Source organism: Cydia amplana, chromosome 4, assembly GCF_948474715.1.
Source record: "Cydia amplana chromosome 4, ilCydAmpl1.1, whole genome shotgun sequence".
NCBI lineage: Eukaryota > Metazoa > Arthropoda > Insecta > Lepidoptera > Tortricidae > Cydia > Cydia amplana.
The window spans coordinates 17,098,329-17,111,072 of NC_086072.1; the positions used below are offsets into that span (position 1 = coordinate 17,098,329).

The 12,744-nt window shown below is 37.9% G+C and overlaps 1 protein-coding gene across 1 annotated transcript; it reads left to right on the top strand.

Moving 5' to 3' along the window:
* The first annotated feature begins 1,362 nt into the window (after positions 1 to 1,362).
* On the top strand, positions 1,363 to 11,952 carry LOC134647538 (cytochrome P450 6j1-like). The gene is made up of 7 exons (XM_063501890.1): positions 1,363 to 1,561; positions 3,281 to 3,410; positions 4,795 to 5,001; positions 5,375 to 5,562; positions 5,714 to 5,854; positions 10,604 to 10,926; positions 11,780 to 11,952. Exons 1-7 carry the CDS (start codon positions 1,386 to 1,388, stop codon positions 11,950 to 11,952), a joined length of 1,338 nt encoding a protein of 445 aa, XP_063357960.1. The 5' UTR covers positions 1,363 to 1,385.
* The last annotated feature ends 792 nt before the right edge of the window (positions 11,953 to 12,744 follow it).

A 12,744-nucleotide genomic window follows, 5' to 3' on the forward strand; every position in this document is an offset into this window, starting at 1 on the left:
TACGGAGGGTCTAAGTTTTAACCTAACCTAACCCTCCTTTTACTAGGTAGTTATTTGTTTGTGTGGAGTCGCAGTTCCAACCTAACCTAACCCATTTATGTCATGCAACTATTATGCCACACAAATATTATGCGACATCACTTGTTATAACAAATAATATGCTTTAGAGTATGTTATAATTATGGCCATGTATATTAGACGAAGTGTAAATATACCTTATGACCATTATACCAACAATAACATTATGTGTACCGTTAATTAGCTATTACGGTAGTATGCCATTCATTACGTTATTCGAAATAACGGTATATCAAACTATAATATATAAAAAGTAATTATAAAGAATGTAATGCACCCGTCGTATCAGGCTATCAAGGAGAAGTAGAACCACAGAACTAGTAATAGTACCTATTCCGTGAGCAGAACATAGGGTGAGGAAATTACTCCACCGATAAGAGTTTAACTATATGATGTTGATGGTACCTTAGTAAATAATCTTCTAATGTCAAATCAATCCCATTCATATTCATCCCTATTACTCCATCATACGCACAAGCAGACAACCAAAGACGTTCTTAATCCAATCAAAACACGATTGAGTTTTAATCCAATTGAGTTTTAATTCAATTGGCACGTTGTATTCCTGTCTTAACGCACCCTCCCAGACGAGGCAGCTAATTATGCGCCTAGGGTGTCTAGGGCTGAAGCCTACTTGCCGAAACGGGAATTAATTCTGATTTAGAACTTGGTGAAAGTGGTGAAGACTCTAATTTGTATACAAATTGGCTGCACCTGGGAGGGACGTGAATGCACAATTGCACACTCTTATAATTTAGTGGGATCGTCCAAAGTGTAGTGATTTTTTAACAAGCTTTTTAGTGTAAGAGGTAAAACATGATTGACACACTTGCTTGTAAAAGGTGTTGTTGCACACACACGATGCGGTCCGTAACAAAATTTCGACCTAGTGCTGTAATGTACAACCGAAATTATTAGGAAGAAGTTTAAGTTTTTCTCTTTTTTTCCTTACAACTGTGATTAAAAACATTGTGTGCGCCACGGGCGGTACAGGAATTACGAAATCGTGTTAATTAATTCAATTTTATTCACACTTGATCGTAAAGTCTTGTTTACAGCCCGTCTTGTTTGTTTATCGTGTGTCAATTACTAATTAAGTTCAACGATTGGGAAACAGACACAAGATTAGAGCAGTTCAGGGTTAAATAATGAGATAATATAACGTTGTATACGAAAACAAACAAATTTAAAACTATAAATCGTTACAAATAAAACTAGAGTACATATTACATATGTAGTAGAAGCAGAGGACTCAGTATTGCTCAGTATACACTGCGACATCAAACTACGCAGACCCCTTTCAAAACATGTGGCTATATATAGCACTAGCGTTGATTGCCCTTGTCTATTATGTGTTTAAAAGCCTCAAATATGATCATTGGGAGAAAAAAGGAGTACCCACAGCGTCCGGAAACGAAAGGTTTTTTGGACACTTTATACTGGTGAAAAAACATTTGATCGAATTTTATGAAGCTATGTACAAGTAAGTTCCAAACCAGTTAGAGTTAGACCAAGAAAAGTCTGCAGAGATTATGACAGCACACGCAGTGCAGATGTTATTTTAAACGTAAAAACTTGTATGAAATTATGGCGTATAAATAACACTTTTCTTGGTCTAACTCTAGCATTTACTTCATTCAATGCATTGACTTATAAGAGATTCACGCCCAGTTTCTATGGTTTGATGTCAAAATAACATCAACTCATGGCGCAAAATGCTGGTTCTCTATGCCGGTTCTATACATTAGTTATAAAAGTTAAATGATTCCATACTGTGACATTTTCAGGGATACAATTTTCGGTTGTCAATGCTTTTCTCTATGCCCGTAAAAATTATCGAAAATGCTCTTCAGAAATCAATGAAATAGACTTAAATAAGAAATATGTACTTATTTATTTATAATGTTTGCACCTCGGTAATCCAAGCTCGTAATAATACAGTTTATTTATTTACATAGGTATAGATAGAGTATAAGAAACTAGGAAGTTTATTGATTATTTTTTGTTTGTATATTACGCCTTCCTGCATTACTCATGTAAAGAATATCTATTACTGTGTTTGTTTGTAAACAAACTTGGAGATTCATTCGAACGTATATTTTGATATGGAAATGATGTCAGTTTTTATAATTTGTGTGTGCAAATCGTGCAGTTCATGCACTCGTAATCGTTTGTAGGTACCTACATGTTGAATCAGGCGCGAGTGAGACGCACAGTTGAATAACAAATTAACATCATTTTCACATCAAATTGTAAGCTGAACATGGTGCTGTGTACAAATCGCAAGTCACTTTTTAGACAATGACAGGATAGGTACCAAGCTCAATTGATATTTGTTGGAGCAATTTTGTAGTTAAAGCTGGAGGCCGATTCAAATATAAATATCTGTTATGATTTTAATCATGTTATTTCATGTTAGTGCATCTCATGTGAACCAATAAGTGCGAGCGAACTACCTAATTTGCGTCTGTCTGTTACCTCTTCACGCTTAAACCGCTGAACCGATATTTAGTTGAAATTTGGTATGGGGATAGTTTGAGTCCCGAGGAAGGACATAGGTAGTTTTTACCCCAGAAATCTTTAAGGAGGTGAAAGTTTGTATGGGTAATCGATAAAAAGCAGATTGGAGAAAAATAAACTACCCAAATTACTAACTCCGCGCAGACGAAGTCACGGGCAAAAGCTAGCAAGCAATAAACGGAGATGAGAGGAGACGTACAGGATAGGATCATTGGTTGTAATTATTGTATTAATCCAGCGGAGCGCAGAAGAGATATATTATGGATTACAACCAATGCTATTGGTTGATTCCCTCATGTCTTCTCTCATCTCCGCCTCAGTGGAAAGGCAGTCTAAAGGGGCCCACTGATTACCAGTCCGCCGGAAGATATCGGCCTGTCAGTTGTTCGGAACTGTCAACTTTTTGTTTTAACTGACAGGCCGATATCGTCCGGCGGACGGGTAATCAGTGGACCCCTTTAAGGATGACTCACGTTAGACCGGGCCGTGTCCGGGCCGGAGCTTCCGGCGCTTACTTTTCTAAGACAGGTGATCACGTGATGCGAAACGCCGGAAGTTCCGGCCCGGACACGGCCCGGTCTACCGTGAATCATCCTTAATCCGAGGGCCATGAAACGCGCGCTCCGAGCGTCGACGCTACGTCTTTTTGTACCCAAGGCATAATGCTTACTTTTTATGGCAGAGAATTTCCTGACGCACCATTAATCGGGTACTATATGATGTGCGTCCCCGCATTGGTGGTAAAGGACATGGATATCATCAAAACGATTCTGATATCGGAATTTTCCAGTTTCAACTTCAATGGATTTACGGTAAGACTCTTAATTAGCTTTCCGTATTATGTAGGTATAGTACGGCTCTTCTGAGGTGAACTTTTCGCTTCGAACCTTAATCTTTCAAACAAAGGCCATTGTCTCTATTATCGCAAAACCGCCTGCTCCCGACTTAGCACGTGCCAGTACAACATTGATATTGAAAAACAACCGGTATCGTCATAGTATTAAGGTTCAAATTTAATGTCACTGATATTCTAGATATTACGTTTTGGTAGTGTAGGACGATAAACCGCCCCGAAGCGATACGGCGCTCATATTATTTTGATACTTAGTGTGGTGTTAAAAATGAAATGTGGTTATTTATTATATTGTTTTATTTAAATTATTAGCTTGCGGTGGTAAATGTAATAATTGACAAAGGTGCAGCTGCAAGCATTGTTATTTTTTCTTATCTTTAAAATAACGATACTGTGAAATTAGCACCTCTGATGTGATGCCGACGTATAGTGACAATAAAAACACCGATAAGGCAAACGTGGAGCTTTGAAGCGTACAGCTTTTCTAACAAAACGTCACGTGTCAACGGTCAGAAGAAAGGATCTTATATTTACATTGTTACCTTAGATTTTGTTATATAACAAATATACAACGCTTTATCATAAATAACCGTGTTTCATTTTTAACACCACACTAAGTATCAAAATAATATGAGTGCCGTATCGCTTCGGGGCGGTCTATCATCCTACACTACCAAAACGTAATATCTAGAATATCAGTGACATTAAATTTGAACCTTAATACTATGACGATACCGGTTGTTTTTCAATATGAATGTTGTACTGGCACGTGCTAAGTCAGGAGCAGGCGGTTTTGCGATAATAGACACAATGGCCTTTGTTGGAAAGATTAAGGTTCGAAGCGAAAAGTTCACCTCAGAAGAGCCGTACTATAAGAAATAATAAAACGTCACTTTTGGATTTAGGTTTTTAGAGGAATTTCTTTCAAAAGGATTTTATTCGAAACATACTACTTATTAATGATTATGGGTTTAATTTGTATCAAACGTTGAAATCTTGAACCTCTTAAAACGAGTTTTGGAATGATTGGCTAGCTCGGGCAGGCGTGGCCTACTCCGCGATTTCGTCGCGTCACTACTAAGTACATGTGGCCCATATCAATTTTGGTGTCTAGCATAGTAGTCGCACCGCTACGGAACGAACGCCTGCTGCTCGCGTTTGCGCCACGTAGCGGTCATAGCCGCGCGTTTTGTTAGAGAGTGAATCTTCTGTACCTAATAGTACTATTAATGTGGCTCGGGTATCAATATGAGCCATAACTTTGCCCCCTTGTAAAACAAATAACTATTTTGTTTCTTTCCTTTTGTGTCTTTTTTTACCAAAGTATTTTTTTTTAATTATAGGTAGACAAAAACGCCGATCCAATAGCTGCTGCGCACCCGTTCGTTCTCAAAGGCGAGGAATGGAAGTCTGCTCGGGCTCAAGTAACCCCATCTTTGAGTTTAGCCAAGCTGAAGGGCTATTTGCCCAGTATACTGAAGGTGGGAGACGAAATGGTTAAATATGTGAAGAAAAACTGCGTTGGAACAGCCGAATTTGAAGCCCGCAAAGTAAGATTGTTGTTAGGCAAAGTTTTATTTTGTTGTTGTATTTTGCTTTTGTCAGATTTCAATAAATTTTGCTTGATAGATATACTTCCATATTATGTATAATATAAGCTCAATTTTACTGTATGTTCTACGGAAATCTCGACGAAAAAATAAAAGGTCACAGCAGAGGCATTTGTATTATATGGTAGTGTTTTTTTTTAGAGTAGGTAAACTATAATTAAGCATCTTTTTGCGTTTTTTATGTTATGTCTTAATACTCGTTTGGAAGAAAACTAGGTAAGTACTATTAAACTTATTTATAACTACCGTTTTAAAAATAAGACATTACATTTTTAAGCAATTATCTTAGCTTTTTTTTTCTCTTTCATTACAGTTATCTATGTTGTATGCCACAGATGTCATAGGAAGTGCCTTTTATGGTATTGAAAATAATTCGTTTGAGAATAAAGACTCATTGTTGTCTTTGTTAACAAATGAGTTACATTTTGAGACCACAGTTTTCGAGAATATCAAACAATTTATTCAACGTATGCCGATTATAAATAAGTTTTTCCCAGCGAGGTAAGTCGCTTTCCTAATTGCACAACGCACTATTATTTGAATATTTTGAACCTTTTACCATATATCTACATATCAGCAACTATACTGTACAAACAGATTTTATATAATAAAAACCAACCATTTTATAAACTGAATATTGTTTTTTCTGCAGGTTTGCTTCACAAAAACTCACGGACGTGATGGTCGCGATCACGCGTAAGGTAGTAAAGGAAAGATTGGCGACCGGTGAAAAGCGAAATGATCTTATTCAACTTTTGCTTACACAGAAGGAAAACGATACTAAAGGAGGTAGGTATTAGTTTTCATTTCAAATCAGGATCAGAAGTAACGGATCGTATTACGCGGCAAAAGGATCATCTAATAACCATTTGAAGTATTATTACTAACGTATAGAACCGGCACAGAGAACCAGTATTTAGCGTTACGACGAGTTGATGTTGTTTTGACATCAAACCATAGAAGTGGAGTGTGAATCTTGCGACCTAAACGCGTAAGCGCCATGAATTTTACGGCGCTTACGACGTTTGACGAATGAAATGTAACAGTTTGTGATTGCGACAATTTCATTGTTTGGCATGGCTTCTCTATACTAATAATAACTCAATGCAAACAACTTAGCAAAATGAGATATTTCACTGGATATTTCCTTATTATGTACCTACATAGAATAATTAGACTTTGACAGATACTTTATAAATTTTATAATGCAAACTGTAGAATATGTATAAGTACCTACTCTATTTGGAAAAGTGTACCAGTGTGGCAGATACTTTGGCGCATTGTTTCATCAGCTACTATTGTACGTCCTACATTACAAATACTGTATACAGAATATTTTTAGTGTAGGACGTATCATTAGAATACAAATGTAGAATTAACATTACGTAAAGAGACCGTGCCAAGGAGTATTAGTGCACATAATATGCTAATTTAAATGATATGATCCGTAATGCTGTGAGCCTTCTACAGAAGATATAAGTACGTAAACGAGTACATATAACCTCCTCCTTTTAGATTTGGAAGTCGGTTAAAAATGAGTAAATACCTAACCACTTTTATAAAGGTTTTTTTATGATACTGGAGGCAGACGAATCGCCTGATGGTAAGCGACCGCCGACGCCCATGGATATGCAACATCATGTGTACATTAAAGTGTCATTCTATGGAACTTTCTAACTATGTAAACAAACCGCCATATTAAAATTGTCTATAAATGTCAATTTACTAGTCACTAGTAACTAGTGACTTAGTTAGCAAGTTCCATAGAATGACACTGTAAGTACCTATACGTTATTTTATGAAGAACTGCATTTTTTTTACTTAATAAAAAATACACAGCAATTGACATTAGACATATTTTTTCGCCAAACTGCGCGACAGTTTGCTTACGAACGGTAGATAATGAGTATTAATGAATATGCTGAACGAAATAATTATATTTTGACATGATGACTAATACCTACCTATTATGTATGTAGGGCTGGCTAGCCAAAAATTGTTGACAGCTATTTCGTTGTTGTATCACCAATAGTCTATGATTAAAAAAAAAGCTAAAAGTCAGTTGTCAATTTATGTCATTCAATCAAATTGTTTGCGGTTTATAAGGGGTTTATTTTAAATAATATTAATAATGTCTATACTGAGTGAGGTCCGCACACTATTATTTAAGCTTGTAAATAATTACGACAATGTGCGAAGTCGACGTGTAGCGTTGTATGACGAAAAACTGCAATGTTTACAATGCAATGCAATGTCCTATACAAATGTAAACAAATTAGGAGGTTAGTGCTCTATAAATATTTTGATACTTAGCATTTAGCATATTTGGCATAGTACCTACTTATGTAATTTTTTTGGTGATGGATTAATATTACGGTATGATCAAGCTAGGTCTTATTTACACTACATTTAATTTTCGCCTTGTTACAATGGTATATGGTGAGAAAGTGTGTTTATCATTGACTGTACTTTACATAGTGGTAGAAATTATGTGAGCTGACTTTGAGTGCAGGTCAACGTATACTTTAACTCATATCCTTAGGTACCTTACGTGTGCACAGAAAATCTAAAATATTTTCTAGTATCTAAACTATAATTCCTGCTACACAAAGTGTGACCAGCCCAAGATTTTTTGAATTTCCCGCCAAACATTTGTGTAATATTTCAGTAACCAGACTTTATACCTATCAGGGATTGGGCCGGACATTTTGTGGCGACAGGCGGGAGCGTGTAAAAAGTTGTGACGAGTGGCGAAAAACAGAGAAGGCCTTTGCTCAGAATATGGATATTGGACACGATATAGGCTATAAAGGCCGACCGTCCTCGACGTTTCGAAAGTAGATTTAAGAATAACCTGGCGCCACCCATAAGTTCTGTACTAAAGCTACACAAATCAAGCCCAAACATGATGGCAATCAAAATTTACAATAAAATCAGCGACGACCTTAAATTGCAAACTTCAGACGCGCTATTCAATAAGCAGTTGAAGGACTTTTTAATCAACAAATGCTATTATAATCTTAATGACTTCTTGGAAGATGAAATGTAATTATTATGTAGTTTAGTAGGTATATTTATTTAGAAACTAGATTAAATTAACATTATATACCTATTGATATTTTTGACATAAACTGTAACAATTTTTTAAGCATGAACATTTAGTAAAATCCTATATAACTGTAAATATAAGTACAAGTATAAGTAGCGTAGTATAAGTAGTCTATTGTGTGCCCTTACAGGGTGTCATGAACTGGCCTCTTAAATTGTAACACCTTATTATGTACATGACAATGCAATATTGAATAAATGACTAAATGACTAAAAAAACCGGCCAAGTGCGAGTCGGACTCGCGCACGGAGTGTTCCGTACCATCAACAAAAAATAGAGAAAAACAAGCAAAAAAAAAGCGGCCAAGTGCGAGTCGGACTCGCCCATGAAGGGTTCCGTATTTAGGCGATTTATGACGCATTAAAAAAAAACTACTCACTAGATCTCGTTCAAACCAATTTTCGGTGGAAGTTTACATGGTAATGTACATCATATATTTTTTTTAGTTTTATCATTCTCTTATTTTAGAAGTTACAGGGGGGGGGGACACACATTTTACCACTTTGGAAGTGTCTCTCGCGCAAACTATTAGTTTAGAAAAAAATGATATTAGAAACCTCAATATCATTTTTGAAGACCTATCCATAGATACCCCACACGTATGGGTTTTATGAAAAAAAAATTTTTGAGTTTCAGTTCGAAGTATGGGGAACCCCAAAAATTTATTGCTTTTTTTCTATTTTTGTGTGAAAATCTTAATGCGGTTTACAGAATACATCTACTTACCAAGTTTCAACAGTATAGTTCTTATAGTTTCGGAGAAAAGTGGCTGTGACATACGGACGGACAGACAGACGGACAGACAGACATGACGAATCTATAAGGGTTCCGTTTTTTGCCATTTGGCTACGGAACCCTAAAAACGGTCACCTATCCAAGTACTGGCCCCGCCCGACGTTGCTTAACTTCGGTCAAAAATCACGTTTGTTGTATGGGAGCTAGGGTTTGCTCCCGGGAAATACCGGTACCGAAAGTACCGGGAATTCCCGGGATTTAGAGCCAAGCAAAGAACCGGGATTTCAAAATTAAAATCCCGGTACTCCCGGGATTTTCGGGACTAAAATTTCCGGTACAATATTTAACTGCTTTCTGTTACTTAGCATGAAATATCATGTTTAATAAAGAAAATAAATATATTTTATCAATCTAAGGCTGATGGTAATACTTTTACGGCTTACCACTACATTAAAATAAATTTAAAAAAAAGTCAATGGGTTTGACAATGCCGACAATATAAAATTGCGTAATTTGATACTTTAAGGGCATAAATGTTTGTACGATAAATAATTTTATACGAACAATTAGTTATATCATATTTGTATACTAACTAGAAGCAAAAATAGAGACAATTTTGTAATTAATAAAATACTACTTTTAATTCAAATTCAAACACGGTATAAGAAACTCACATATGATAACGATATTTTAAATGAATTAATAATTCTGGCTGAATAATTTCTTGATTTGTCGTATTGATAGTTCTGTTATTATATGTTCGAAGTAGGGCATGCTCCCGGGAATTCCCGGTTCTTAATTTCCCGGGAATTCCCGGGAATTTTGTAGTGTCAAAAGAACCGGTACTGAAGACCCGGAACCGGTACTTCCCGGTTCTCCCGGACCCGTGTTTAAATTACCTTTATATTGCTATTTTGTAGTAAGTAGTCATAATATATATGGCGTTATTCATAAACGGCTACTAAATTAATCAGTTGATGATCGTCGTTATGCCATAGAGAGGGACAAACGACGATCATCAGCTGATTAACTTAGCAGACGTTTATGAATAACGCCGATAGTATTTTAGCTAGGTGCATTAAGTAGCATTTAAATTTAATCATAATTATTATAATTTATTATGTAATTAGTTTTAAATATTTTAGATATTTTAATCACATATGGAATATTTCTGGAATAAATTTATTTCATTCATTTCATTCATTCATTAAATATGTTGGTTTGAAACGGAGGACACAAATAACCCGACGCGAATGACGGTCAATTGTAAAAAATAGCTATGTCGGTGAAGTCCGAATAATATTTCGTATAGTCAGACCAAGCTAAGTTGGTAGCGATTTTGATAGCACAGACTGTGCAAGTGTTATTTTAAACGTCAAATTCTATAAATTTTGGCGTTTACTTTAGTTGGTGAAGAACTATGCGAATGTGATTACCTTTTCGACGCCGTGTCAAACACAAAAGCTGTCTCTCAGACGCCACGTCACCGAAGTGTCAAAACTGAAATTGAACTTTATGCATATACACCTAGGTCTATGTTGCTCTGTGGTCTATGGCCGATTAATACGTCTTTGGCGTTGGACCTGCGGTGCGTATATATCGGTCATTGGCGTCCAAAAGGTTAAATAGTATTTTATGGCCATGACTAGATGATATTAAAACGCGATGGACAACCTTGGCCCAAGGAACGACCCGGAGCGTGGTCGAGGCTCTTCTCCTTGTCCTTTGCTATTATTTCAATTCTAAACCCAATTTTCGCTTTGCAGAATCATTCCGGCTGTTCAGCTTCTTCCTATCTAGAGAATGCACCAGCGACTGCTACGTACCCATGCCAGGATCTGAACCCTTCAAGATCACCAAGGGTACACCGATCGTCATACCAGCAGGGGCCATCCATAAAGACCCCAAATATTACCCGGACCCGGACAAGTTTGACCCTGAGAGGTTTACCGAAGAAGAGGTGGCTAAGAGACCGAGGTTTGCTTTTATGCCGTTTGGTGATGGACCGAAGAAGTGCATAGGTAAGTCAAATATGAAAAATGTATCTTTTTATGATACCAATTTAATTAACGTAAGAATAAAATCATTAAAATCGCTTGCGGGTCTATAAAACAAATATCTACAATTCTACACCGAATAAATCAAAATTTGAATAAACTGCCACAGTGGCACATTATATGCAACTAGCTTTTTCCCGCGACTTCGTCTGTGTGGAGTTAGTAATTTGGGTAGCTAATTTTTACCCCATCTGCTTTTTAACGATTCCCCATACAAACTTCCACCCCCCTTTTCACCCCCTTAAAGGGAGATTTTGGGATAAAAACTACCCTATGTCCCCGGGACTCAAACTATCTCCATACCAAATTTCAACTAAATCGGTTCAGCGGTTATTGATGGCCCATACAAATGTCCACCCCCCTTTTCACCCCCTTCATGGGTGAGTTCTGAGATAAAAAGTATCATATGTCCTTCCCCGGGACCCAAACTATCTTCATACCAAATTTCAACTAAATCGGTTCAGCGATTTAAGCGCGAAAAGGTAACAGACAGACAGACAGACACACTTTCGCATTTATAATATTAGTATGGATTAAAAAAAGAGAGAAACAAAATATACGATGCCACAGGAAACATTTTATCAATATTATTTTTAGGATAGAAAGGTGAAAGGTGTCACAATGGGTAATTGTGGTTGGGGGATAAGTGTGGCTAGCCTTCACATTGGGGGCATATTTACAGATTAATTTGCTACTTGTTATACTTGTGTGGCAAATGTATGAACTCGCAATAAACACTAATCAATTTGTCAGCTTCAATGCGAAAGCCAGCCACACTTACCTCGCAGACACACTTATCCTTATTCACTTGTTTCAGGTGCTCGGCTTGTCACATTGCACATAAAAGCAGCTATTATCAAGATCCTCGACAACTTCAGGTTGACACCTTCACCAAAAACCAAATACCCCTTCGAGATCGATCAGCACTACATCCTTACTTTCAAGCCTAAAGGTGGCACTTGGGTGAATTTTGAACCGATTACTCAATAATTGACCGAAGCGTAGCGAAGGTCTACGTTTTGACTCTGGCATTTTGCTTTTGTATGAAGCGCTGGTGGCCTAGCGGTAAGAGCGTGCGACTTGCAATCCGGAGGTCGCGGGTTCGAACCCCGGCTCGTACCAATGAGTTTTTCGGAACTTATGTACGAAATATCATTTGATATTTACCAGTCGCTTTTCGGTGAAGGAAAACATCGTGAGGAAACCGGACTAATCCCTAAACGGGCCTAGTTTACCCTCTGGGTTGGAAGGTCAGATGGCAGTCGCTTTCGTAAAAACTAGTGCCCACGCCAATTACTGGGATTAGTTGCCAAGCGGACCCCAGGCTCCCATGAGCCGTGGCAAAATGCCGGGACAACGCGAGGAAGATGATGATTTTGCTTTTGTATGTCCGGATGTTCTCCTCTACAGGTGACAATTCTTAACCGATTCTTGTGAAATTTTGTGACCAGATTCTATGAGTAAATAATTTTTTTTTTGTCGATCCCGTTTTTGGAAAATTGCAAAAATGGAGGAGTAGTGATATCTCGCGCTTAAACAAATAGTCGTATCGATATCTTAGGGCCCGGCCACATGTCAGCGGTGCGGCGCCGCCGCCGCCGCGCGGCGCGGCACCGCAGAAATCTGCGGCGCCGCAAACCGCTCTGCGGCGACGCCCGCCGCAACGCAAAATTTTGCGGTGCCGCGCTGCGGCGCCGCAAAGCGTGCGCGGCGCCGCGCGCGGTGCCGCAAAGCGGTGAGTTTCGCCGCGCGCGGTGCCGCCGAGCGGCGTGCGGCGCCGCA